General features: G+C 42.1%; 1 protein-coding gene across 1 annotated transcript in view; it reads left to right on the forward strand.

Moving 5' to 3' along the window:
* rad18 (RAD18 E3 ubiquitin protein ligase) overlaps positions 1-27,011 on the forward strand; it is a 299,135-nt gene that overhangs the window by 237,826 nt on the left and 34,298 nt on the right. The window contains exon 12 of the mRNA XM_060835233.1: positions 19,737-19,799. Within this exon, the coding sequence (XP_060691216.1) occupies positions 19,737-19,799 (63 nt within the window). The remainder of the gene's footprint in view (positions 1-19,736; positions 19,800-27,011) is intronic.

The raw sequence follows: 27,011 nt of genomic DNA on the forward strand, positions 1-27,011 counted from the left end.
ACTCTGGTATATCTTTGTAATCTTCTTCAATGGTCAGAGATCATTGTTTGGCTTCCTTTGTAAAACCAATTTTAATTACTCCATCATTGTCAACCATCCTTTCAGCTGCCTTGGACCCTAGGCTCTGAAATTCTCGCAAGAAACTAAAATGCACCTCTACCTCCCTCTCCTCATTTAAATGTTCCTTAAAACCTACTTCTTTAGCCAAACGTTTTGGCCACCTTTCTGATGGGTTCTTATGTGACTGAATCTCAATTTTTTTTTTGTTACACTGCTGCAAATACCTTAGGATGTTGGACTGCTTTAGGAACAAATTGTTGCTGGGGTTCAACTGAAAAATGAGATATAAGTGAGGATATAAAGAGAAATAAAAGCAGATGGACCCATATTCACCATTTATAGAGAACAAATGTTGACCATTGTGTTAATAAACTGGTGGAAAACAAGAAAGGTCGCCAAAGAAATAAAGAGGTTAGAGAGTAAACTTGTCAGATAATGACATTTTTTTCAGAACTTGGAAAAAAAACCTGTGTTTTTGGATTTAGTAAGGAATCAAAGTCAGTAGATCAAAAGACAGTGCTTTTAATAGAAAAGGTATTGGAGTTCTGCATGAAGTAAATTGGAGAGCATGAATCTATTTATAGATGAATTACTGATAGAGAGAGCCAAAGCTCACATTTAATTTACACTTGTAAAATACATGTAAAAACTGTGTCTTTGAATAACTGGAAAGAACTTTTACTCCCCATTGAGATTCAAGTTTCTGAGTTTTAATAACTGAGGGTATGTAATCTGAAGTAAGTTGTTAAACAAGTGGTACAAATATTCAGAGATGAATGGAGAAGATTAATGGGATGATAAATGAACAAAGCAGGAGAGAGATTAGAACATATGAAACAATTATTTGTTTAGTGGGGAATGTGACAGAGGATGAGTTATTAAACAGTCTAGATAGGTGCAACATATCATGAATATTCTTCGGAAGAGATCAGTAATATGTTTGGAGCTGCAAAGGTACGAAACAGCCATCAGTGGCTTTGGAGATACTTCAGTTTCACAAAGCATGTAAATTATATCCAAAAGCAAGGGACATGAGCAACAGTGGAACTGTTGAGCTGGAAATCACAACCATGAATATAAAGTAGTGGATAGTGTCAAGTCTCCAAGCGTCCCTCATATATCTTGTTGAGGCTGTGTTCCGCAGTGAATTGAAATGACCAGCCTTTTATCATTTATCAGTAAGTTGTCTATGATTGTGAAACTGTTTTTGAAACTCAAAATATGTTTTCATGGGTGACCTTCAACACAATGTTGATCAGTGGTGAGACATTGTTAGTCTCTCCTTTGCTCCTTTCATATTTTCTTGAATATATCATAAAATCCCTACAGTGTGAATGCGGCCATTTGGCCCAACGCATCCACACAGACCCTCCGAAGAGTAACCCCCACCCAGTCCCATTTCTCATGACTAATGCACCTAATCTACACACCCCTGAAGACTATGGGCAATTTAACATGGCGAATTCACCTAACCAGATCACCTTTGCACTGTGGGAGGAAACCGGAGCACCTGAAGGAAACGCATGCAGACAGGGAGAATGTGCAGACTCCATGCAGACAGTTACCTGAGGCTGGAATCGAATCCTGCTGGTCACAGTGCCAACATTGAATGACTACATGAATCAGTGTCAATATCATGCCTGGTAAGGCTGTTGACCGTCACTGTAGAAAGTGCATCTACCATGATCAGTTTCTCCTGCACAAAAACTATTTCATAGGTAAAACTCAAAAAGCAGACAAAGTCCCATGGGGGCACCCTAACTAAATCTCATTGAGTAGGGAGACCAGTGGTTTGTGGTATGTTTCTTTGAGTCTGTTCAGAGCAAGGATATCTTCTGAAAAGAATTACAAGCTCAGAGAGAGCCTGCTTTCCTATAAATGTATGCCCTGTCTCTGCATCTGACAGTACCTTCAATGCATAGTACACAGGTTTCCAACATTTGTCTGGCTGCTTCCAAGGCTGGAGCTGATGCGTTTCCCAAAGGATGAATTATAGTGGGATGGCCATCCATGGACATACATCTTGATCTCTTGGAAAGCATCCTCCCGATTTTGTTTCCAACATCATCCTTGCATCTGAAGGGTTTAGTTGTAGTTGTCAGATGAAGCCAAATGTTTGCTATCCCTTTTTTTAAAACAAAGCAATGGCAAATCATGAACTTCTGTTAGAGTAGGGAACTCCTCGCTGATCTGTTGTGCATCTTTCTGGATTAGTGGTGCTGGAAAAGCACAGCAGTTCAGGCAGTACCCAAGGAGCAGTAAAATCGACGTTTCGGGCAAAAGCCATTCAGCAGGAATACAGGCAGACAACCTGAAGCGTGGAGAGATAAGTGAGAGGAGGGTGGGGAGAAAGTAGCATAGAGTACAATAGATGAGTGGGAGAGGAGATGAAGGTGATAGGTCGGGGGGAGGGGGAGTGAGGGTGGATTAGATAGATGGAAAAGAAGATTGGCAGGTAGGACAAGTCATGGGGATAGTGCTGAGCTGGAAGTTGGGAACTGCGGTAAGGTAGGGGAAGGGGAAATAAGGAAACTGTTGAAGTCCACATTGATGCCCTGGGGTTGAAGTGTTCCGAGGTGGAAGATGAGGCGTTCATCCTCCAGGCGTCTGGTGGTGAGGGAGCAGCGGTGAAGGAGGCCCAGGACCTCCATGTCCTCGGCAGAGTGGGAGGGAGAGTTGAAATGTTGGGCCACAGGGAGGTGTGGTTGATTGGTGCGGGTGTCCCAGAGATGTTCCCTAAAGCGCTCTGCTAAGAGGCATCCAGTCTCCCCAATGTAGAGGAGACCGCATTGGGAGCAACGGATACAATAAATGATATTGGTGGATGTGCAGGTAAAACTTTGATGGATGTGGAAGGCTCCTTTAGGGCCTTGGATGGAGGTGAGGGAGGAGGTGTGGGCACAGGTTTTGCAATTCCTGCGGTGGCAGGGGAAGGTGCCAGGATGGGAGGGTGGGTTGTTGGGGAGCGTGGACCTGACCAGGTAGTCACGGAGAGAACGGTCTTTGTGGAAGGCGGAAAAGGGTGGGGAGGGAAATATATCCCTGGTGGTGGGGTCTGTTTGGAGGTGGCGGAAATGTCGTTGGATGATTTGGTATATGCGAAGGTTGGTAGGGTGGGAGGTGAGCACCAAGCGGGTTCTGTCCTTGTTACAGTTGGAGGGGTGGGGTCTGAGGGCAGAGGTGCGGGATGTGGACGAGATGCTTTGGAGGGCATCTTTAACCACATGGGAAGAGAAATTGCGCTCTCTAAAGAAGGAGGCCATCTGGTGTGTTCTGTGGTGGAACTGGTCCTCCTGAGAGCAGATACAGTGGAGGCGGAGGAATTGGGAATACGGGATGGCATTTTTGCAGGAGGTGGGGTGGGAAGAGGTGTCATCCAGGTAGCTGTGGGAGTCGGTGGGTTGTAAAAAAATGTTGGTATCAAGTCGGTAGTCATTAATGGAGATGGAGAGGTCTAGGAAGGGGAGGGAGGTGTCAGAGATGGTCCAGGTAAATTTAAGGTCAGGGTGGAATGTGTTGGTGAAGTTGATTAATTGCTCAACCTCCTCGCGAGAGCACGAGGCATCTGTCATTGCGTCATCACTTTTGGCCATGACCACAAGAAGCAAACAGGCTCCATGGTGAATTCACTCTTGTCCTGAAGGCTGAGTCCTTTGGCATTTTACAACCATGTACATCTTGCTTCTTGACCTTTTGCCATGTATCCCAATGTCAGCCATTTACAAATAATGTCTATTAGACATGTTCTATTAAAGAATCTCTGGGGCAGAACGATCCCAAATTGATGAAGCCAAATCCCTCAAATGCAGTTACAAATGTGGTTAGCAGTCTTGATTGCTCACACGGTGTCACCTGCCCGAATCTATTGTTTGCATCAAAGTCCATGAAAACTCTTTTTTTTGATCAATTTAACTACGCTTTTGTCAATTATAGACATAGGGTGGTTTTCTCTTGTCACCGTCCTTTGGGGGGTGGGGGGGGGTTTCAACATGTATTTGGATGGAACCACTAGGTTTGGGTACAGTAATAACTCAGTTGGCTTTGTTACGAGGGAAACAAATCCCGTTCTAGTTGTTTCTGAACTTGACTCATCAAAGAATACATAACAGTTTAAATTTTTCTTTAGTCTAATGCTATATTTAGCATTGAACTTCTGTAATCCATTGAATAATTTAGGATACTCGTGTTCAAAGGAACTCTATCTTTTCCTGCTTAACCACTTTGATCTTCTGAAGCAGGTTAATGGCAAGGTGCACTTTCCTTTGTGATAATAACAACTCATGACTGTAAAGTATGCATAAAAATGTGATGACACGGTTATGGTGTAAGTAGTATAACTTTAACCATAAATGCGATACCTCCTGGACTATGTAGTTGTCCTGCTGGAGGTTGTAACTGGCACAGTGGTTCGCACTGCTGCCTCAAAGTCCCAGGGACCTGGTTCGATTCTAACCTAGGGCAGCTATCTATGTGGAGTTTGCACATTCTCCCATATCTGTGTGGATTTCCTCCCACAATCCAAAGATGTGCAGGTTGGGTAAATTGGCCATGCTAAATTGCCCATAGTTTTCGGGAGTGTGTAGGCTATGTGCATTAGTCAGGGGTAAAAATGTAGGGTACTGGAATGGGTCTGGGAGGCTTACTCTTTGTAGGGTCGGTGTGGACTTGTTGGGCCGAAGGGCCTGTTTCCATACTGTAGGGATTCTAATTTGTGACAACGAAATGAGGACATGCCACAACCCAAAGGACTGGCCACACTCCCATACATCAGGAGCATTTCTGAACTGACAGCCAGACTGCTGTGACCACTAGGACTCATAACAGCACACAAACCAACAGCCACTCTCAGACAACAACTCACCAGGACAAAGGACCCGATACCCAGCATGAGCAAAATCAACGTAGTGTACAAAATCCCATTCAAGGACTGCACAAAACAATACATAGGTCAAACAGGAAGGCAGCTAACAACCCGCATCCATGAACACCAACTAGCCACGCAACGACACGACCAGCTATCCCTAGTAGCCATATACTCAGATGCCAAACAACACGAATTCGATTGGGACAACACCACTATTATAGGGCTGGCCAAACAGAGAACAGCCAGGGAATTCCTAGAGGCATGGCACTCATCCACAAAGTCTATCAACAAACACATCGACCTAGACCCTATATACTGGCCACTGCAGCGGACAGCAACTGACAACCGGAAGCGGCAGATTCAAACCAGTATAAATGCCGGAGGAATCAGCACAGAAGCGCTTCACAGGAGGCTCCCAAGCACTGAAGATATCACCTAGAAAGGGGACGAAACGTTTGCAACAAAAACTCCCAGCTCGGCGAACAGAACCACAACAACGAGCACCCGAGCTACAAATCTTCTCACAAACTGTGAATTCTATAAATACGTTAGGGGCAAAAGATTAATTAGGGAGAGACTACATCCTCTTAAAGATCAGCAAAGCCACTTATTTGTGGAATTGCAGTAGATGGGGACAATACTACTAAATGAGTATTTTGCATCAGTGTTTACTGCAGAGAACCATATGAAAGATGTAGATGGAGGAAAATGAATACTGATATATTGAAAAATGGCCTTATTACAGAGGAAATGGTACAAAGGTGGATATATCCCTGGGATTTGGTCAGGTGTACCCTAGAACTCTGTGGGAAGCTAGGGAGGTGATTACTGGGCCCCCTGCTGAGATATTTGTATCATCGATAGTTGCAGGTAAGGTGCCGGAAGACTGGAGGTTGGTTTACACTGTTTAAGAAGGATGGTAAGAAAAAGCCAGGGAACTATAGACTGGTGAGTGGTGCGTATGTTGTTGGAGGGAATCCTGAGGGGCAGGATGTACATGTATTTGATTAAGGATAGTGAACATGGCTTTGTGCGTAGGAAACCGTGTCTCACTAACTTGTGTTTTGAAGAAGTAACGAAGTGGATTGATAAGACAGAGCAGTGGATGTGATCTATATGTACCTCAGTAAGGCATTCGACAATATTCCTTGTGGTAGAGGGGTGCCCGTATAGAGGTTTATAAATTCATGGATAGGGTAAACAGACAAGGTCTTTTTCCCAGAGTGGGGGAGTCCACAACTAGAGGGCATTTAAGAAAGATACCTTTAAGATAAGAGGGGGGAAAGATTTAAAAGGAATCTAAGGACGGCATGGATTGAGGATTGGGTGTCTGACAGAAGGCAGGGAGTTGGAATAAGAGGTTCTTTTTCGGAATGGCAGTCGGTGACAAGCGGTGTCCCGCAGGGTTCAGTGTTGGGGCCGCAGCTGTTCACGTTATATATTAATGATCTGGATGAAGGGACTGGGGGCATTCTAGCGAAGTTTGCCGATGATACGAAGTTAGTTGGACAGGCAGGTAGTACTGAGGAAGTGGGGAGGCTGCAGAAGGATTTAGACAGTTTGGGAGAGTAGTCCAGGAAATGGCTGATGAAGTTCAATGTGAGCAAATGCGAGGTCTTGCACTTTGGAAAAAAAGAATACAAGCATGGACTACTTTCTAAACGGTGAGAAAATTCCTAAAGCCAAAGTACAAAGGGATCTGGGAGTGCTAGTCGAGGATTCTCTAAAGGTAAACATGCAGATTGAATCCGTGATTAAGAAAGCGAATGCAATGTTGTCATTTACCTCAAGAGGGTTGGAATATAAAAGCAGCGTTGTGCTACTGAGACTTTATAAAGCTCTGGTTAGGTCCCATTTGGAGTACTGTGTTCAGTTTTGGGCCCCACATCTCGGGAGGGACATACTGGCACTGGAGCATGTCCAGCGGAGATTCACACGGATGATCCCTGGAAAGGTCTAACATACGAGGAATGGCTGAGGATCCTGGGATTGTACTCATTGGAGTTTAGAAGGTTAGGGGGAGATCTAATAGAAACTTACAAGATAATACATGGCTTGGAAAGGGCGGACGCTAAGAAATTGTTTCCATTAGGCGAGGAGACTAGGACCTGTGGCCATAGCCTTAGAATTAAAGGGGGTAACTTCAGAACAGAAATGCAGAGACATTTCTTCAGCCAGAGAGTGGTGGGTCTGTGGAATTCATTGCCGCAGAGTGCAGTGGAGGCCGGGACGCTAAATGTCTTCAAGCCAGAGATTGATGAATTCTTGATGTCACAAGGAATTAAGGGCTGCAGGGAGAATGCTGGTAAGTGGAGTTGAAATGCCCATCAACCATGATTAAATGGCGGAGTGGACTCGATGGGCCGACTGACCTTACTTCCACTCCTATGCCTTATGGTCTTATGGCATGGTGGCTCAGTGATTAGCACTGCTGCCATTCAATGCCAGGGACCCAGGTTCAATTTCAGCCTCGAGCTATTGTCCGTGTGGAGTTTGCACATTCTCCCCGTGTCTGTGTGGGTTTCCTTCAGGTGCTTTGGTTTCCTCCCACATTCCAAAGATGTGTAGGTTAGGTGAATTGGCCATGCTGAATTACCCACAGTGTTTAAGGAAGCATAGGTTATGTGCATTAGTCAGTGGTAAATGTAAAGTAATAGGGTAAGAGAATGGGTCAGGGTGGGTTACTCTTTGGAGGATCGGTGAGGACCTGTTGGGCCTAATGGCCTGTTTCCACACAGTAGGGATTCTATGACTTCAAGGGGAAACTTTTTCATGCAGAATGTTTGGACGGTTAGCAAGGGTGAATACAGGGTGAACTAGCCATTTGAATGGAGAACTGGCTTGAAGGTAGAAGACAGAGGATGGTGGTGGAGGGTTGCTTTTCAGACTGGAGACCTGTGTCTAGCAGTATGCCACAAGGATTAGTGCTGGGTCCACTGCTTTTTGTCATTTATATGAATAATTTAGATGTGAATATAGGAGGTATTGTTAGTAAGTTTGCAGATTATATCAAAATTGGAGGTGTAGTGGACAGTGAAGAACGTTACCTCAGAGTACATAGGGATCTTGATCAGATGGGCCAATGTGCCAAGGATTGGAGTGGCAGATGGAGTTTAATTTAGAAAAATGTGAAGTGCTGCATTATGCAAAGCCAAATCAGAGCCAGACTTATACACTTAATGATAAAGTCCTGGGGAGTGTTGCTGAACAAAGACATCTTGAAGTGTAGGTCATAGTTCCTTGAGAGTGGAGTCACAGGTCGATGGGTGTTTGATATGCTTTCCTTTACTAGTCAGAGCATTGAGTGTAAGAGTTGGGAGGTCATGTTGCAGCTGTACAGGACATTGATTCGGCCACTTTTGTGATAGTGTGTGCAATTCTGTTTTCCCTGTTGTAGGAAGGATATTATGAAACTTGCAAGGGTTCAGAAAAGATTTACAAGGATGTTGCCAGGGTTGGAAGATTTGAACAATAGGCAGAGATTGAATAGCCTGTGGCTATTGTCCCTGAAGCATCGCAGGCTGAGGGGCAACCTTATAGAGGTTTATAAAATCATGAGGGGCATGGATAAGGTAAATAGACATGGTCTTTTTCCTGGATTTGGGGAGTCCAAAACTGGAGGGCATAGGTTTAAGACAAGAGGGGGGGAAAGATTTAAAAGGGACCTTAGAGGCAGCTTTTTCACACAGAGAGTGGTGCATGTAAGGAATAAAGTACCAGAGGGAAGTGATGGAAGCTGGTACAATTAAAACATTTAAAGGGCATCTGGATGAGTATATGAATAGGAAGAGTTTACGGGGATATAGACCAAATGCTGGCGAATGGGACTAGATTTATCTAGGATATCTTGTTGTCATGGACGAGTTGGACCGACGGGTCTGTTTTTGTGCTATATATCTCTGAAAGAAAATGTTTTCTTCTTGCCCTCTAACTGTACACAGGGAGCCCCCAATATTCGTCTGCTCTCCAGCTATACCCAGGACTGTTTGTACTGATCCTTGGCACCAAATGTAACCTGTTCCTGCCTTCATGTGAACAATTCTCCATGGGTTTCCAGAGGCATTCTAGCTGCTGCATGTCTCTTGCTAGGTCTGACATGCTTCATTCCATGGAGTATGGATTCTGCTTTGGAGGATCCACAAGGTCCTGTTCTGTAAGATCGTTGATTGTTCAGCTCTCCCAATTGCTTGAGCTGCCTTCCTAATGAACTCTCCTGCCAACGTATAGGAGGCAGCTAAATAGATTCTAATCATTTACCACCACATTGTCATGGTAAATCCTCACCTCTGCTCATTTATGTAATATAAACTGTTTGATAGATTGCCTGCTACCGTTTTGTTTTATTGCTAAAAATGTGTAAAGCCTGCTTGGTCTTGTGTCACGGTGGAAAACTACTTGATACTCCATGGAGAAGAGGATCTTATCTTTAGGAATGTAATTACTGCATTATAGCAACTATGTGCAAGTTACATCAATAGGACGTGATGAGGAAATTGTGGGGAAAAAAACCCAGATGCATTGGCAGACTTCTTATCCTAAGCTGCTATCTCCTCAAGCCCATCATGTTAGGTAATACTTAAGGCACTTCCCAGCAATAATCCCTTCAGATCCTTACACCAAGGCTTCCTGAAATGGGCCCAAAAGGAGTCACAATCTGAGGGTCCTGAGCTCTCAAGCAACAGGAACCTGCTTGGAGCCCTGACCATGTTAGAAGGGTTGAACTCCTGCTCGAAGAGATCCCTGTTCTTGTTCTCCCCAATCCCTGCTCTCTCGGTTCTCAAGCCTTGAAATGGAAAAAAGTTTTGGAGAGCAATGTCTTACACACTGGTACAACAGATTTTGAAAGTAAATGTCAGCTTCCCAAAGTTACACAATCGAGATTGTCAAACAGCTGGTGACTAGCATTGCTTCTTGGTTTAGGCATTGTGCTTATCGCTAGAATGATGGAAAGACTTCTAATGAATGCGTAGGCCTAGATGTGAACATAAATGCTGAATAGAGTATTGGTTTCTGGTCAGGAAGCCTGTATGACTTTAAGATTTTAATATGCTTCAGACAAACTCACGTCAGTTCACAATCACACTGCATTTTGTTGTAATGCTTTTGCAAAACATGCAAATGATGATGTTTGCTTGTATTCAGTAATGTGATATTGTGACAAAGATCCAAACCATAACATTTGATTTATCCGAAGTATTTTTGTCTCCAGCATTAGTCAGCGCAGTTCAAAGAAACTAGGAAACTTTACTCTGCACAACTCATTCAAACAGCTTGCAAAATTTTGTTGGAGGTTTTGTCTTTTCAGTAGGATACAGCAAAGGCCATATTCCCTTTTAGAAAATTGATCCTATGTCACTATCATGAATAAAAAAAACAGAGGTGCTATTTCCAGCATCGTGGCCACATTTAATCTTTAACCAATATAGTATTACATTTGAGATTAACTGGCCCATCCCACCAACCTGCACATTTAAAGGACCATCTTCAGCCATTTTTGCCACGTCCAGCAGGATGTTTAACAACAAACACACCTTCCCATCTTCTCTCCTCTCAGTATTCCATAGTAAGCCTCCCGGACATACTGATTCACTCCAACTTCGTAGAGTCATATTGCACAGAAGCAAACCCTTCAGTCCAAACAGTCCATGCCGAACATAATCCCAAACCAAACTAGTTCTAGCTGCCTGCTTCTGGCCCATATCCTTCCAAACCATGTACTTATCACACTGTCTTTTAAACGTTGTAACTGTGCCCACATTTGCCACATCCTCTTGAAGTTCATTCCACACGCGAACCACCCTCTGTGTAAAGAATTTGTCTCCATGTCTTTTTTAAATCTCCCTCCTCTCTAAAATATTTGCCCCATGGCCTTGAAATCCCCCATCCTCAGGAAAGGACACCTACCATTAACCTGATCTATACCTTCATGATTTTATAAACCTCCATAAGGTCATCTCTCAACCACCTACTCTCCAGTGACAAAAGTCCCAGCCTATCCAGTCTTTAATTATACCTCAAACCTTCTATACCTAGCAGTATCCTGGTATATCTCTTCTAAATCCTCTCTAGCTTAATAATATCCTTTCTCTATTACATTCCTCACGGGCACCTTCCTATGCAGTCATCGAAGGTGTAATATTTGCACCTTTACCTCCTCTCTCCTCTCTGTCAAAAGATCCCAGACGTACATTCCAGGCGACGCAGCACTTGTACTTCATTCAATCTCATCCAATGCATTCGCAGCTCACAATGCTGAAGACCCTCCCCATTGGGAAGACTAAACAGCCTCAGTGACCACTTTGTAGAACACCTCCACTCTGCCTACAAGAATGACCCCAACGTTCCTGGCCCTGCTGCAGTGTTCTAGAAAAGCCCAGCCAAAGTTAGGGGAAAGGCACCTCATTTTCCACGTAGGCACATTACTTTCAGGACTCAGCATTGAGTTCAACAGACCATGAACTCTGTCTTCCATTTTGATAAGCCTCCCCTCCACCCAAAATCTTGTAAGTGTAGGTTTGCTGTGAGCACACTGTTCTATTATCTGCAGTTAATATATACTGCTGACACTTTTTCATCCATACAACTTCTCTACAACCAGTAGCATTCACTTGGGCTTTTGGTCTGGGAAATCTTTAATATCAGTTCTACTTGCTCATCTCCCCACCACCCCACCATTCCCTCCCCCTCTGTTTTTCTACAAATCCCAACACATTTCCAGCAGCCTTCAGATCCAAACAAGACTCATATCGGACTCAAAAACATTAATTCTATTTCTTTCTGCGCAGATGCTACCAGACCTGCTAAGGTTCTCCAGCATTTTCTGTTCTTGTATCTGATCATTGCCACTTTGCTGTAACTGCGTGATTTTGCCCTAAGTAAGATTTTGCCACGTATTGCTGCTTGCTGTATTTCTGATAACACCATTCTTCAGACCTTATTTCATTGACTATAGAGTGTTTTGAGATGTCCAAAAGAGGCACAATGTACACTCTCCCTTTCAGCACTTCATTACATACTCGCCATCAATCATGGCTCAGTGCTGGAGTCGTATTGGTTCCAATTGTTTCATATATTTGAGCATTTGAAAGTTCTGGTGAATAAGAGTAAGTGCGTTGTTGTTGCTAGAGGTATATAGATATCAAAGCATTGACTTAAACCTTTTGCCATCAGTTCAAATGTCATTAACACCTTTTTAAGTTGCAGTTCTGTCAGATACTTTCACTATTTTTAGCAGCAATCCACAGAAATCTGGAGTTCTGCTAAACACGTCAAACAATGCAGGGAAAAGGCTACAACAATTTTCTTGTCAACCACAGTGAGTGTAATTGTGTGGTATGGATTGCCTGTAAAGTGTTCCAATCTGTTTCCTCACTCCAAAGGATGGAAGAATGTCATGACAATTCATGACAAGTGTGTATCGAACATTAATTAATATGAAAGCTTTACCTTTGTGGATTTCTACAGATCTTTGATGTTACCCGAGTTCAACAAGTTCACAAGGCAGCATGCAGTTGCTAACAATTACTTTATGTCTCTGGCAAAACAGGCACTTATGATGGGGAACCATATTCGATTCTGTCTCTGTCTTTCCCCATTTGTCTCTTTGAACCACAGATGCACAAATTAGAATTCACTTCTGTTACCCCTCAGGCATGGTAAAAATGGTGGAAACTGTATTTGAAGACAGGACTCCATTGTCATTTTAAGAACACTAGAGAGGCTCTACATCTGAATAAAAATTGGGGCTAGTGTGCTTGCAGTAACGTACCTGTGATATGTTTGACTCCTATTATGTCTGTGTCCAATGCCAGTGGTGAATCGTTGCATGGTAGACTCCAGAACCAACAATGAACCAACAGAGACTCTCAAGTTCAAATCTCTTCAGCTGTTTAAAAGTTGGCGTTGCATCTTTTTTGTGTTCCAGCTAGAGATTTCTCCAGGTCTGGGGAAAGGATGTATACAGCAATAGCAAGTTGCATTTATAGAACACTGTTGGAGTGTAAAATCATTGCAATCCTTTTCACAAAGTAGGAGATAACAGGATGGTGAGAAAAGCCTGGCCAAAAATATGGATTTTTAAGGAGTGTCTTTAAACAATTTTTGAAGAGTAGGCGATGGAGGAAGTCCAGAGGGGAGTTGAGAGTGTGGTGCTGGAAAAGCACAGCAGGTCAGGCAGCATCCGAGGATCAAGATAATTGACATATCAGGCAAAAGCTCTTGATCAGAATTCCTGATGAAAGGCTTTTACCCAAACATGCATTTTCCTGCTGCTCGGATGCTACCTGACGTGCTGTGCTTTTCCAGCACCACACTCTTGACTCTAATCTCTAGCAGCTGTAGTCCTCTCGTGAAGTCTAGAGCCGAGTCAGGCGGCTGTAGATGGGAAAGACCACACCTTCTCTCATATTCCTGATGCTTAGGTTCCTCCTGGATCGGTAGGAGTGGTAAAAATGGTTAAGGTTCTCAACTCTTTTAAGCTTTTAATGTATGGTTGAGAAACTTACAGACATCAGTGCCCTGTGCTTACAAATGAACTTGCAAAAGTTCCTTTCCTTAAGTTAAATCAGTAGCACATTTGCAAACACTGCTCTTGAGAGTTCACTGCTGTGCTATTGGCTGCTTCATTTTCTTGTTCATTTTGGCTGTTTACTACCTGAAAATGTACATTCCTTTTTCAAAAATAAACAAATAATATTGGTGACACAGGTTGTTGCAAAACCTCTCCCCAAATTTTGACCGTCTTATGTATTATAACAATTTCATGAATAATCCATTAACTTATGAAGGATCGTTTGATGGAGAAGAAAGGAACGTAGGAACAGAAATCAGCCAGATAGCCCTACGAGCTTTCCCTGCTACTTAACACAATCACAGCTGATTGACCAGGTCATTGTCCTTTACCCATAATATCTCCCATAACCCTGTATGTCACTGATCATCTTAAATCCGTCAATCTTTATACTAAACATACCCAAATACTGAGCTTCCTCAGCTCTCTGGTGTAAAGAATTCTAATGATTCTGAGTGAAAACAAAATTTCTTCTCATCACTGTTTTAAATGACTTCATTTTTAAAATTTTAGTTGCATCACCCCAATTGTAGGCTTCCCATTTGGGGGGATAAACCATTTTATCTACATCTATCCTGTCTATCCCTTGAAGTATTTTGTAGTTTCACCTCTCATTCTTCAAGCCTGTAGAGAATACAGATTAAGTTTAAGCAATCTCTCCTAAGAAGATAGTGCTACTGACCTGGAACAAGTCTGTTGAATATTCGTCGCACTCCCACAATGGCAGTAGTATCCTTCCTGGGTAAAGAAACCATAGTTTTCAAGTGTGATCTAGCCGTGCTTCTATACAATTGGCACAAAATTGTGGCACTCCTATACTCTATTCCTTCTGAAATAAAGGCTAGCATTCCATTAGCCTTCCTAATAGCTTGCTGCACCAGTGTATTAGTCTTCAGTAACTTATCAACAGGATAGGTCCCTTTGTCTGTCTACTCTTACCATTTAAGAAATACTCTACACATCTGTTCATCCTAACAATATGGATCTCTGCTCATTATTCCACATTATATTTTTGTCTGCCATGTTTTCTTGACCATTCACTGATTTGGGACCATGAAAGGTATCGGACAGAAATAGGCCATTCAACCTAACTGGTCCATGATGTTGTTCGTGCTTCACGGGAGAAATTTTACCATAATAGAGGGCATGGCTGAAGTGTTAAAAAAAGTAAGTTGCATTTGTCTTTACTAAAGAGGCAATTCTGCCAGTACCACGATGTAAAGGATGATTAATAGTAACTTTCAAAAAGGAATTGAATATCGATAGAAACCTTCTGCTCAGAAGGAGACCATTCTATTCATTGAGCACATGCTGGATGACAAATAGCCATCCAGTCAAAATATGACTTTTTAGGTTTTTTTTGTCCATAGCTTTGTATGTCATGGCTATTTGAGCACTCTGCAAGTATTAAGAGGGTTTCTACCTTTACACCTTTTTCAGAAAGTGAGTTCTAAGTCCCAATTACTCTCTGGGTGAAGAAAAGAATTCTCCCCTCATCGTATTCACTGCTTTGCCAAAAATCAATGCCTCCTGGTTATTGAACCTTCAACCAAGAGGATTAGAAGCTTCCTATCCACACTGTCTAGATCCCTCAATTTTATGTTTGGTTTCTAATCAACCTGGTCAGAGGTCTTATTACCCAGTTCAGAGGAACAGGTGGGATTTGAATCTGGGCCTCTTAGCTCAGAGGTAGGGACATCACCACTGTACCACAAAAAGATCCCCCTTCCATTTTATATACTTACTGATTTAACTAAATGCCTCGGAGGCCATGCTGTTCATTGCTTCTTTCTCTTATATTGATAGTACCAGACAATTTGACATGCCACTATGTTTAATGGTTGTAGTATTGGAGGATTGCTAGCTTCAGTCTACGTTATCTACATAATACTCTCGTACGTCAATACTCTTGTACATAATACTCTCGTATATCACTTGTGGTATTGGGTGTTTGTCTCAAGACTAAGTAGTCTGAATTAATTCTCTAAATGTACGTGGATACCTATTGTAGCATAATATTTCTGAGAATAGTGTGGAGGGGTGGGTCTGGATGGGGTGCTCTCCAGAGGGTGGGTATGGGCTCCATGGCTGAATGGCCTGCCTATACACTGTAGGGATTCTATAAAATGTCGCAGGTTTGATATGTAGAATTGCCGCAGGGAAATCCTGAGCAGCCGTGAATCACAATTACCGCATCTGGCATTAAGAAGTTCCAATTTTTTCATGGCAGTAATGCAGGTTTAAAGACTGGCAAATATCCTTTTGTTTGTGCCAAAGTAAAACTGGAATTGTAATTGTATCCCTTTGTGCCAAGAATTCAAAATGTGTTTTTCAAAATTAATCAGTCCATATTCAGAGAAACTGACTCAAAAGGCCATTTTATCCTTTTTTTCAACAGGAGAGCCTGTTGTGATATGTTAAGGTGTCTTTTGCATTCAGCAGAATGCAGCATCTCTGACTAGATTAACTCATTTCCTGAATTCACAGCAGTGAGGCTATTGTGCATGCACCAGTAATTTGAAAACTGACAAAGCCTTTTCTTAATGAGCAATTCAAATTGCTATCGAAAAATGTTGCCCATTAGAGTAATTTAACAAATCTGTTTTCAAAGTCGCTTTTGTTTGAACTCCATCAGGACTTACTCCATATTTAATATCTGCTCTGGGTTAAAATGGTCAATCTCAGAAAGGAAGCTTTATATATTTCCCTTTGCTTACCTCAGAATATTCATTATAGTGATTCATTAATCTATTGGAAGTAGCAAATGTGGTAGCCTGTTGGGGTGCAGCAAATCACACAGCAGCAGTGGTAATGGCTAAATAACCACTGTTAGTGATGTTGTTTGAGGGATACTGGGGTAAAGCCATCCCCAGCTCTTGTTTTAAGTAGTGCTATTAGGTCTTTAATGTCCACTTAAAAGGATCTCTGGACCTACTTAATGTCTGATACAAAGGATGGAACCTCAGCAATGGAACTCTCTCCTGACTTTAAAGTATAAATGATAATCTTTGTTCTCAAGACTTGAACCCCCAAGCATCTAACGTAAGGTGCCAGTACTACCACTAAGTTTTGTCTGAGATTAACCTTAGCAGTCGTGGGTAGGAAATATTCAACCAACCATGGTTGATGAAGTTGGTCACTATCCACTGATCACTCCAATGAGTAGATGCTGGATCCAGGCAGAATCAGATTTGCCAATGATGTCTGCTGCCCCATCATCCCAAACAACTAACACTTTCTGCTGGTTGATAGGAAAAACAACCTGCCATCCTTCACTGGTTTGACCTATATGTAACTCCAGCAGATTTGAAATGACCTGGCAAGCTATTCAGTTGTATCAAACTTGTAAAAAGTCCCAAGGGAATAAAACTTGATGCTGCACCTGCCATCGATCTAAGCACTGGAAACAGCAATGAATGGCAAACTCAGCCTTGTCAACTTTGCAAAGTGCTCCGTAGTAACATCTGGGAGCTAGTGCCAGAATTGCGAGAGCTGTCTCAGGGACTAATCAAGCAAGATTGTTGATCAGGTATGGTTCCGTAAATATGACTGCCTGGCACCACTATCAACATCACGGTATATGTTCTGTATCACCATCAGAGATGATGGCAAAGTGGTAAACAGTCATGGGGGGATTGCCCTGGAAGTTCTCAACATTGATTTGAGGCACTATGAAAGTATCATGATAGCTGACCAAATATAGGCAAGGAAACTTCCTGCTTATTACCACTTACTGCCCCCCCTAGGCTGATGAATAGGTAATCCTCCACGTTGAATATCACTTGGAGGAGGCACTGAGGGTAGCAAGGGTGCAGAATTTACTCTGGGTGGGGAATGTGAATGTACATCACCAAGAGTGGCTTAGCAGCAGCACTGCTGGCTGAATCCAAAAGGAAATGATGACCAGACTAGGTCTGTGGAAGGTGCAGACAGAACCAACAAGAGGGAAAAACATACTTGGATACAGTCATTGTAGAGACAAACTCATGCCATTACTCTGGGGATACCTTCCATCATGTTGTGTGGCACTGTCACCTTGCTAAATGCAGTAAACTTCAAACAGGTCTCACACCTTGCCCTGTGCAGTCTACTGAGGCATGGCTACAAGGTGCCCTAGACTGGGACCTGAATATTGAAGGGTGCATGACATTTAGGAAGATTGGGAAGTTATGAAAGGCTGGAGGAGTGGCTGTGTTAGCTAAAGATGATATTAGTACAATAGAGAGAGACAGACGACCTAAATTCAGGAAATGAAGATATAGAAACAGTCGATGTACAGATGATAAATGCAAGAGGTCACTTTCTGGGAATTAAGTACAGGCTCCCTAACAAAAACAACATGGTAGGAATGGATATCATGGAAGAAACAGTGAGAGTTTCTCACAAGGGTATAGTGAGGGGGGGGATTTTAACCTATATGTGGACTGAAAAGTCAGGAATAAGTAGTCTAGAGGAGGAATGCATTGAAGATTTTTGGGGCAGATTCTTAGACCAGCATGTTATAGGAGCAACCAGAGAGCAGGCTGTACTGGACATAGTTTTGACAAATGAGATAGGATGTATTACTGAATTCATATTGGAAATGTTCCTGGGTAGTAGCAAGCATTGAATTTTATGTATAGTTTAAGGGAGGGTCATGTGGCCCCAAGACTCATATTTTGAATTTAAACAAGAGTAGTTATTAAGGCATGAAAACACAACTAATGAAAGTGAACTGGTTAATAAGTACGGAGTGGTGAACATTCAAAAACATATTCCAGAAAGCATAGAATAGATGAATTCCAACAATAAAAATTCTTTGGAAGGATCCACCATCCGTGGTTAACTAAAAAAGTCAAAGGTAGTATCATCCTCAAAGACACGGCATATATAATTGTGCCAAGTCAGAAGATTGGGCAGGATATTAACAGAATCACTGAACTGTTAATAAGGAGGGAACAATCAGAATACAAAAGAAAGTTAGCCAAAACTGTAAAAGCAGATAGGAAGAGTTTTTGGAACATAACATAAGGACCAGATACAGGAGTAGGCCACCTGGTATTTGAGCCCGCTCCGCCATTCAATAGATCATGGCTGACCTTTTCGTGGCCTCAGCTCCATTTATGCACCCTCTCACCATAACCCTTAATTCCTTTACTGTTCAAAAAGTTATCTATCTTCGCTTTAGAAGCAAAGAGGTTCTTCTGCAGCTGTACAGGGCCCTGGTGAGACCACACCTGGGGTACTGTGTGCAGTTCTGGTCTCCAAATTTGAGGAAAGACATCTGGCTATTGAGGGAGTGCAGCGTAAATTCACGAGGTCAATTCCTGGAATGGCAGGATTACTTTACACTGAAAGATTGGAGCGACTGGGCTTGTACACCCTTGAGTTTAGAAGACTGAGAGAGGTTCTAAAACGTGAGAGAGGCAGGAAACTACAGGTCAGTTCACTTAACATCTGTCATAGGGAAAATATTAGAAGCTATTATTAGAGGCACTGTGACAGGGCACCTGGATCAGTTCAGGTTAATCAGGCACACCCAACGGGGTTTTGTCAAATGGAAATCATGCTTAACTACTATATTGGAGTTCTTTGAAAAAGTTACTTATGATAGATAAAAAGGAACGAGTGGGCATATCATACTTAGATTTCTGGACAATAAGATGCCATGTCAAAGGTTATTGTGGAAAATAAAAGCCTGTGGTTTGGAGGTAACATGTTGACATGCACAGAAGATTGGCTGGATTATTGTGATCTTATTGAATGAAAGAGCAAGCTGAAAGGACTGAGTGACTTATTCTTGTAACCTCTTTGTGTGTCCAGAAGTGGATGACAGCAGGTCAAAATGGCAGCTCACCACCACTTTCTCAAGGATAGTTAGGAATTAACAATAAACACTTGGTCAGACAGCAAAGCCCATATCCCCTGAATGAATAAAAGAAATTGAAAGATTAAATATGTGCAGAGTATAGCAAAGGATTGACAGTGTTTCGAGCAGTAATTTGATGCCTGCCATCTTTTTGATTGATTTCGATGTTGGATCCTGTTTATCTTACTGCCACCATTTCCATGGTAAATCACATTACCTTATTAGTGTTTTATTCTCATTTAGTAGTGAAAAGCAAACTGCTGCCAACTACTATTGCTATTTGGATACACATCACTGTTTAGCTCATTTGGTATCTTGGTCAGGTTTCTCCAAAGTATGAATGTATTTAACTTGTTTCAGAATTTTCATTCAAACCCTTTGTTCTCTTTGTACAGCTCCATCTCTGATATATGTAGAGATCCTGAGTATTCCCAGGAACCTGCAGACTTGCCAAACACGTGAGTACAATATTTTGGCATTTCACAGATAAAATTGCTTTTCATTTTCAACTTGCGTCCCCCCAGCTTTCCTTTATTCATTCGGAATAATTTCAGCAAAATATTCTCTGAAATACCTCCTGGTGCATCCGCTGATGTTTAAACCCTGCCAACTAAGTATTCTGTACTCAGATTTTAAATTTGTTCTTTAATGATTCAGCTTCTTGACCTACACAGTATCATTCTAATCCCAAAAAGAGTTCAGCTTCTTATAATATGTTAAGCAGAAGACTGCGGGCGAACAAAGAATGGTGAGTTACAGTACAGACACTGAAGGTGGAGTTCTTGAAGAAGGTTGGATGGAAGTTGGGCAAAAAATTTGGAATCTCGGAATGCATTTGAGGTGCTCAACTAAAGAAAATGTACCAGGAGAGAGAGAGAGAGGTCAAGGTGGGACCTAATGATAAAAATCACGTTGCTGCTACAACAGGCTAGGCTCGGGGGTCGTCATGTATTATGTGTCTAATTAGGGAGCCTCTGATGAGTTATAGGACTCACTATTCATTACCAGGCCCAGCATGTTTGTTCACCCATTCGAGAAGGAGTCACGAGCAGGGAGAATGTTTGTAACAGAGTGTAAATATTCTGAAGGGCAGCAGAAAGAGATACTGCGCCATGTCCAGGAGCAACCCACGCCTGCAGTGATGACAGCAGACTGCAGCCACGTGGCCTGGGAAACCAAGAATTATCCCAGTTGCTGCATTTTGCTGATGTTAAAATTAAATCAAAGTTGGGGTTTGGAGGAAATCACAGAAGCTTTCTGCTCCGACTGGATAATTTTTTTTGTAAAAATCAGCTGTTGTGCACTTCATCACTGAAGTACAATTCAACATCATTGCTGGGGAGAGGTGGAATTCTGTCTGGAGCTGGGGGATAGGAGGGGATAGTGGGAGGAAAAGAATGTTGTCAATCCTGCCTCTGAGTAGGAATTGGTCGATTTCTCCTTTTGAATAGATGGCTGGACCTGCTCTGTACGTGCCACTGTTCTGGTTACGAGGTTTTGTGCAAGCACATTAAGCTCCATGTTTAGTAAGACAGTTTTCCAAAGCTTCCATTATTGTTGACCCCCTCTTGTGTGTTTATTAGTTTCCTTTTTGTGTCCAATTTTTTGTAATGGATTCATGTTGAAGGATCTGGAAAGCAACAAGGTTAGTGATCAGACAAGTGTCATTCCTCCACAGAATTAGTAATTAGTAAATGGATAGAAATTCTATCCATTTGGAGATTGGCATCTCTTTCACAAAGTGGAGGGAGTTGAATGGCAGGACTGATGCTTTTTGGAGGGAATTAGTTCATTGAACCAGAGAGTCTTTGCCATTTCACACACCATGTTCTCAACTTCATATCAATTTAGAAACTTTGCAGCTGTACTGCTGTTAAACATTCTTTTTTTAAAAAAAGATAAATATTGTCTGCTTCATGACTAATTGTACAACAAAGTCAATCATTTACAATAAGCATTTGCTAAAGGATGTCTGGTCAGAAATTAGATCTTTGGAATTTCCGTGCATTGGGAAAACTGAACAATTTTGCTGAGGACGTGAAATTGTCTTTTGTCTATTTGAGACCTGTCATTATCCACGCAACCTAGAAATCAGTAGGAAGTAGAAATACTGTTTGAAGTTCATGATGATAATGAGGTACTTACCATTCCCTCCTTTAGTCACCTTGTTAGTATTCTGTTCTCCTACTTGATTACTAAAAGTGTACCCAAGAGATTTAATCTAACTTACGGTATGGTCTCAGCCTTGGTTCAGTCAGTAGCACTCTCACCTCAGAGTCAGAAATTGCTGAGTTCAAGTAAACTCTTGAGACTGGACCGTGAATCTACGCTAATACCAGTGCAGTACTCAGGAAGAGCTGCAACATTAGAAGAAATCAAATTGAAGTAGTCCATTCATTCAGGCTGACAATCCTATACCGTGATTCTCGGAGAAATCTTCCCCATGTCCTGTGTTTCTCACTTTACAACAGAAACAGCTCTTCATTGTCTGAAGAGTGTTTTTCACATGGGAAGTGCAGTCCAGCAGAACAAAATTATGGAAAGCTGATGCCTTGAAGAAAGCATCATGATTTCTTTGCTGAAATGTAAACTGTACATTCGGACAGGAATTCATTCTTGCTTTCATCAAAGTCAATTCCAGGTTTCAGACTCTGTGTTACCCTGTTTGGCGCATATAGATCATTTCCTTCGTATTAAGTTATAAATTGTAAACAGAGTGCCTAAGAATTTGTAAGTTTCTAAAACAATAAATTGATCTTTTTAAAATAGAATGATAGAATCCTTACAGTGTGGAAGCAAGCCATTCAGCTTATCAAATCCACACTGACCCTCCAGTGAACATCCCACCCAGAACCATCCCCTTAATTTATCACCCTGCATATCCCATGGCTAATCCACTTAGCCTACACATCCATAGACACAAAGGACAATTTAGCATGGCTAATCCACCCAACCTGCACATCTTTGGACTGTGGGAGGAAACTGGAGCACTCAGAGGAAACCCATGCAGACACTGGGAGAATGTGTAAACACTACGGAGTCAGTCACCCAAGGGTGGAATTGAACTTGATTACCTGGCACTATGAGGCAGCAATGCTAACAACTGAGCCACCATATTGCCCTAAATCGTCTCACGTGCAAGAGATCGTATTTCGTGGATCGGCAGACTGTTCAGGATCTAATGATGATAAAACCCTTCCATGCATTAACATGTGCCATGATAGTCCTTAATTTGTTTTAACGAATTATTGCTTAAATTCAAGATCAGTGTAAAGTGGGGATCTGGGGTGCATTTGGTGGTGTTAGTACCAGAAACATTATCTTCCTACTGCTACACAGATTCATAAAACAAGGAAAATTGCTGAAGAAACTCAGCAGGTCTGGCAGCACCTTTGCTGAGAAAAGAGTTAACGTTTCGGGTCCAGTAACTCTTCTGGCTTTTCTCCATCACATTTAAATGATTCGGTGATGTGCACGTCACAGAATTTCATAGGCCCCTTTTGGAATACTGCAGGAAGGATGTTGTGAAACTTGAAAAGTTCAGAAATGATTTACAAGGATGTTGCCAGGGTTGGAGGAATTGAGCTGTAAGGAGAGACTGAATAGGCTGGGGCTATTTTCCTTGGACCGTTGGAGGCTGAGGGGTGACCTTATAGAACTTGTATACAATCGTGAGGGGCATGGATAGGGTGAATAGCCAAGGTCTTTTCCTCAGGGTAGGGTAGTCCTAAACTAGAGGGCATAGGTTTAAGGTGAGAGGAGAAAGTTATAAAAGGGACCTAAGGGGCAACTTTTTAACACAGAAGGTGGTGCATGCAAGGAATGAGATACCAGAGGAAGTGGTGGAGGCATGTACAAATTTGCATTTAAAAGACATCTGAATAGGTTACGAATAGAAAGAGTTAAGAGAGATATGGGCCAAATGCTAGCAAATGGGACTGGATTAATTGAGGATATTTGGTCAGTGTGGACAAGTTGGACTGAAGGGTCGTGTCTCTGTGCTGTACATAGAGTCATAGAGATGTACAGCATGGAAACAGAGCCTTTGGTCCAACTTAAATTAATCCAGTCCCATTTACCAGCATTTGGCCTATATCCCTCCAAACCATTCCTATTCATATACCCATCCAGCTGCCTTTTAAATGTTGTAATTGTACCAGCCTCCACCTCTTCCTCTGGCAGCTCAGTCCATACATGTACATCCCTCTGTGTGAAAGAGTTGCTCGTTAGGACCTTTTTAAATCTTTCCCCTCTCACCCTCAACCTAGACCCACTAGTTCTGGACTCACCCATCCCAGAGAAAAGACCTTGTCTTTTTACTCTTTCCAACCCCTTGTGATTTTATAAACCTCTAAAAGGTCACACACACACACACCCCACATATGGCTCTGTGACCTTTCAGGCTGAATATAAGCAGCATGTGTAGGCAGCAGTGCAAAACTAAAGTTTCATTTTGATGACTTCTCATCAGCATTGACTGAGCAATTGACAGGGAATCTGTACATTGCGTAAATGCTTTTATGTCCCCAATGGCTTACTTGTAGTTACCAAATATAAGCAGACTTTTTTTTTAATATAGAATCCCCACAGTTTGGAAACAAGCCCTTCGGCCCAGTAAGTCCACACTAACCTTCTGAAGAGTTTCCCACCCAAACCCATTCCCCAATACCCTACATTTACCCCTGACTAATGCACCTACACACCCCTGAGTACAGCAGGCAATTTAGAATGGCCAGTTCACCTAACCTGCACACCTTTGGATTGTGGGAGGAAACCAGAGCACCCAGAGAAAACCCACACAGATACAGGGAAATTGTGCAAACTCCACACAGTCACCCGAGGCTGGAATTGAACCCAGGTCCCTGGCGCTGTGAGGCAGCATTGCTAACCACTGAGCCACTGTGCTGCATGTTTGTTACAGTTTGTTTTTCCAATCATAGCCACTGTTTCTGGGTATTTTGAATCGATTTGGTGTGATTTATGTCTATGTCTGTCGATGGAAGAATTGCATGGAAAAACATTAGTTGTCAGTATTGTTGACCATATAGTGTTTCACTTCATTGGTTCTGTGCTGTTCGTTATCGTCAGCATTTCAAAATGAAATATTGCATACATATACAAGATAATAAGAGAATATAATTCATAGTTTAATCACCCTTGTAAATTGAATTTCATTCCTAACTAAATGTAACATTTATTCCTTTCTTTAATATTCTCAAATAGATATTATTCATTACTAGTAATTGGGCTCAGGATCAGTGATAGAAATTGGAGAAATATAACCAAGGTGTGAATTGAGAAGAAAAATAAATTTTTGTTTAATTAACAGCCCTGGTGTTTGGCAGTGAAACCCAATCATAGCCTTATTCCGGTGTTAGACATAATATAAAAACAAAATACTTCTTATGCTGGAGATCTGAAATATATAAAGATAATGCTAGAGAAACTCAATAGGTCTGGCAGTGTCTGTGGAGAGAGAAACAGTCAGCTTTTTGAGTCTGGTACGACTCTTCGTAATAGTTAAGGCACTGCAGTACTTTAATCATTGATTTTTTTTTGAAGCGACAGTAAAGACAACAAAGTTGCTCAAGCAAGACTCTCCCTCTAAAATCCACGCTGACTATTCATTATTTTTGTTTTACTGTTTACTGCTTTCGGCGGGATTCTGTCAGCTTTCTCACACTTCCTTTAATTATTCTCTGCACTTTTTCTCTTTTTTTTTCTTTCCACTTTTTCTGTCTTGTTCTTTTTAAATTTGGTATAATGTTAGTAGCCCTCTAAGCTCTACCATTCGACCTTCCAATGTATCATTAAGTACGTGTGATTGTGCCCCGGTATCTAGCCTGAACTCTTTTAAAATGCATGGATGTAATCCATCCATAATGTCTGTGATTTTATCCTTTCTTAGCCTCTATTCTGATAACTGTTATCATTTTTCATTCATGTATCTGATAAATATTTGATTATTATATGTTCCTTCAGAATTTAATTTCATAGGTAAGTTTTTGCTTTCCTGATTGTGTTTTTTTTAGATTAGATTAGATTCCCTACAGTGTGGAAACAGGCCCTTCGAACCAACCAGTCCACACCGACACTCCGATTTTTCTTTTCACTTCTATCCTTGCACGAGGTCTTGCACTTTGGAAAAAAGAATAAAAGCATAGACTACTTTCTAAATGGTGAGAAAATTAGTAAAGCCAAAGTACAAAGGGATCTGGGAGTGCTAGTCGAGGATTCTCTAAAGGTAAATATGCAGGTTGAGTCCGTGATTAAGAAAGCGAATGCAATGTTGTCATTTATCTCAAGAGGGTTGGAATATAAAAGCACCGTTGTGCTACTGAGACTTTATAAAGCTCTGGTTAGGCCCCATTTGGAGTACTGTGTCCAGTTTTGATCCCCACACCTCGAGAAGGACATACTGGCACTGGAGCGTGTCCAGCGGAGATTCTCACGAATGATCCCTGGAATGGTAGGTCTAACATACGAGGAACGGCTGAGGATCCTGGGATTGTATTCATTGGAGTTTAGAAGATTAAGGGGAGACTTAATAGAAACTTACAAGATAATACATGGCTTGGAAAGGGCGGATGTTAGGAAATTGTTTCCGTTAGGCGAGGAGACTAGGACCTGTGGACACAGCCTTAGAATTAGAGGGGGTAAATTCAGAACAGAAATGCGGAGACATTTCTCCAGCCAGAGAGTGGTGGGCCTGTGGAGTTCATTGCCGCAGAGTGCAGTGGAGGCTGGGACGCTAAATGTCTCCAAGGCAGAGATTGATAGATTCTTTGATGTCACGAGGAATTAAGGGCTATGGGGAGAATGCGAGTAAGTGGAGTTGAAATGCCCATCAGCCATGATTGAATGGCGGAGTGGACTCAATGGGCCGAATGGCCTTACTCCTATGTCTTATGGCCTTACTCCTATGTCTTATGGTCTTATCCTTATCTCTCTGTATTCTCCCTGCTGTCTGTGTACTTAGCATTTACCTCTTTACCTACCTTCAGTGTTACCCATGTGATCATGTTATAGATTTTCTTTGCAGTTTATATGCAGAATTAACAAGTTGAATCCTTCCTTATTGTGCATTGTTCAGATACCATCGCTGTACATCACCATGATCACAAATCATAACCTCAGACAAAAGATAATTGTGAATATACATCTTCCCCTCCCCACCCCTCTCTGCCTTGCGCAAGGACCATTGCCTCTCCCAATCCTTGGTTCGTCCTATCTCTCCGCACCAACACCCAAACCCACCCCCCAACTGAAGCTGCAGGTACTGCCACTGGAAAAGATACAAAACCTGCCAATACATCACACCCTCCACTTCCATCCAGGGCTCCAAACAGTCCTTCCAAGTGAGACAGAGGTTCACCTAGTTACTGTATCTGGTGCTCGTGTTGCGGTCTTCTCTATATCAGTGAGGTCAAACGTAAGCTGAGGGCACGTTTCGCCGAGCATCTCAGCTGGGCCACTGGGGCCAACCTGACCTCACCTCCCTGTCACCAACCATTTTAATTCCTCTTCACACTCTCTTTCCCACATGACCATTTTCGGCCTCCTCCATTGCCACACTGAATCAGACCACAAATTGGAGAAACAACACCTCATTGTCTACCTGGGCAGCCTGAAACCTGGAGGACTCAACATTGAATTCTTCAATTTTAAAT

This window comes from Hemiscyllium ocellatum, chromosome 14, assembly GCF_020745735.1.
Source record: "Hemiscyllium ocellatum isolate sHemOce1 chromosome 14, sHemOce1.pat.X.cur, whole genome shotgun sequence".
Lineage (NCBI taxonomy): Eukaryota > Metazoa > Chordata > Chondrichthyes > Orectolobiformes > Hemiscylliidae > Hemiscyllium > Hemiscyllium ocellatum.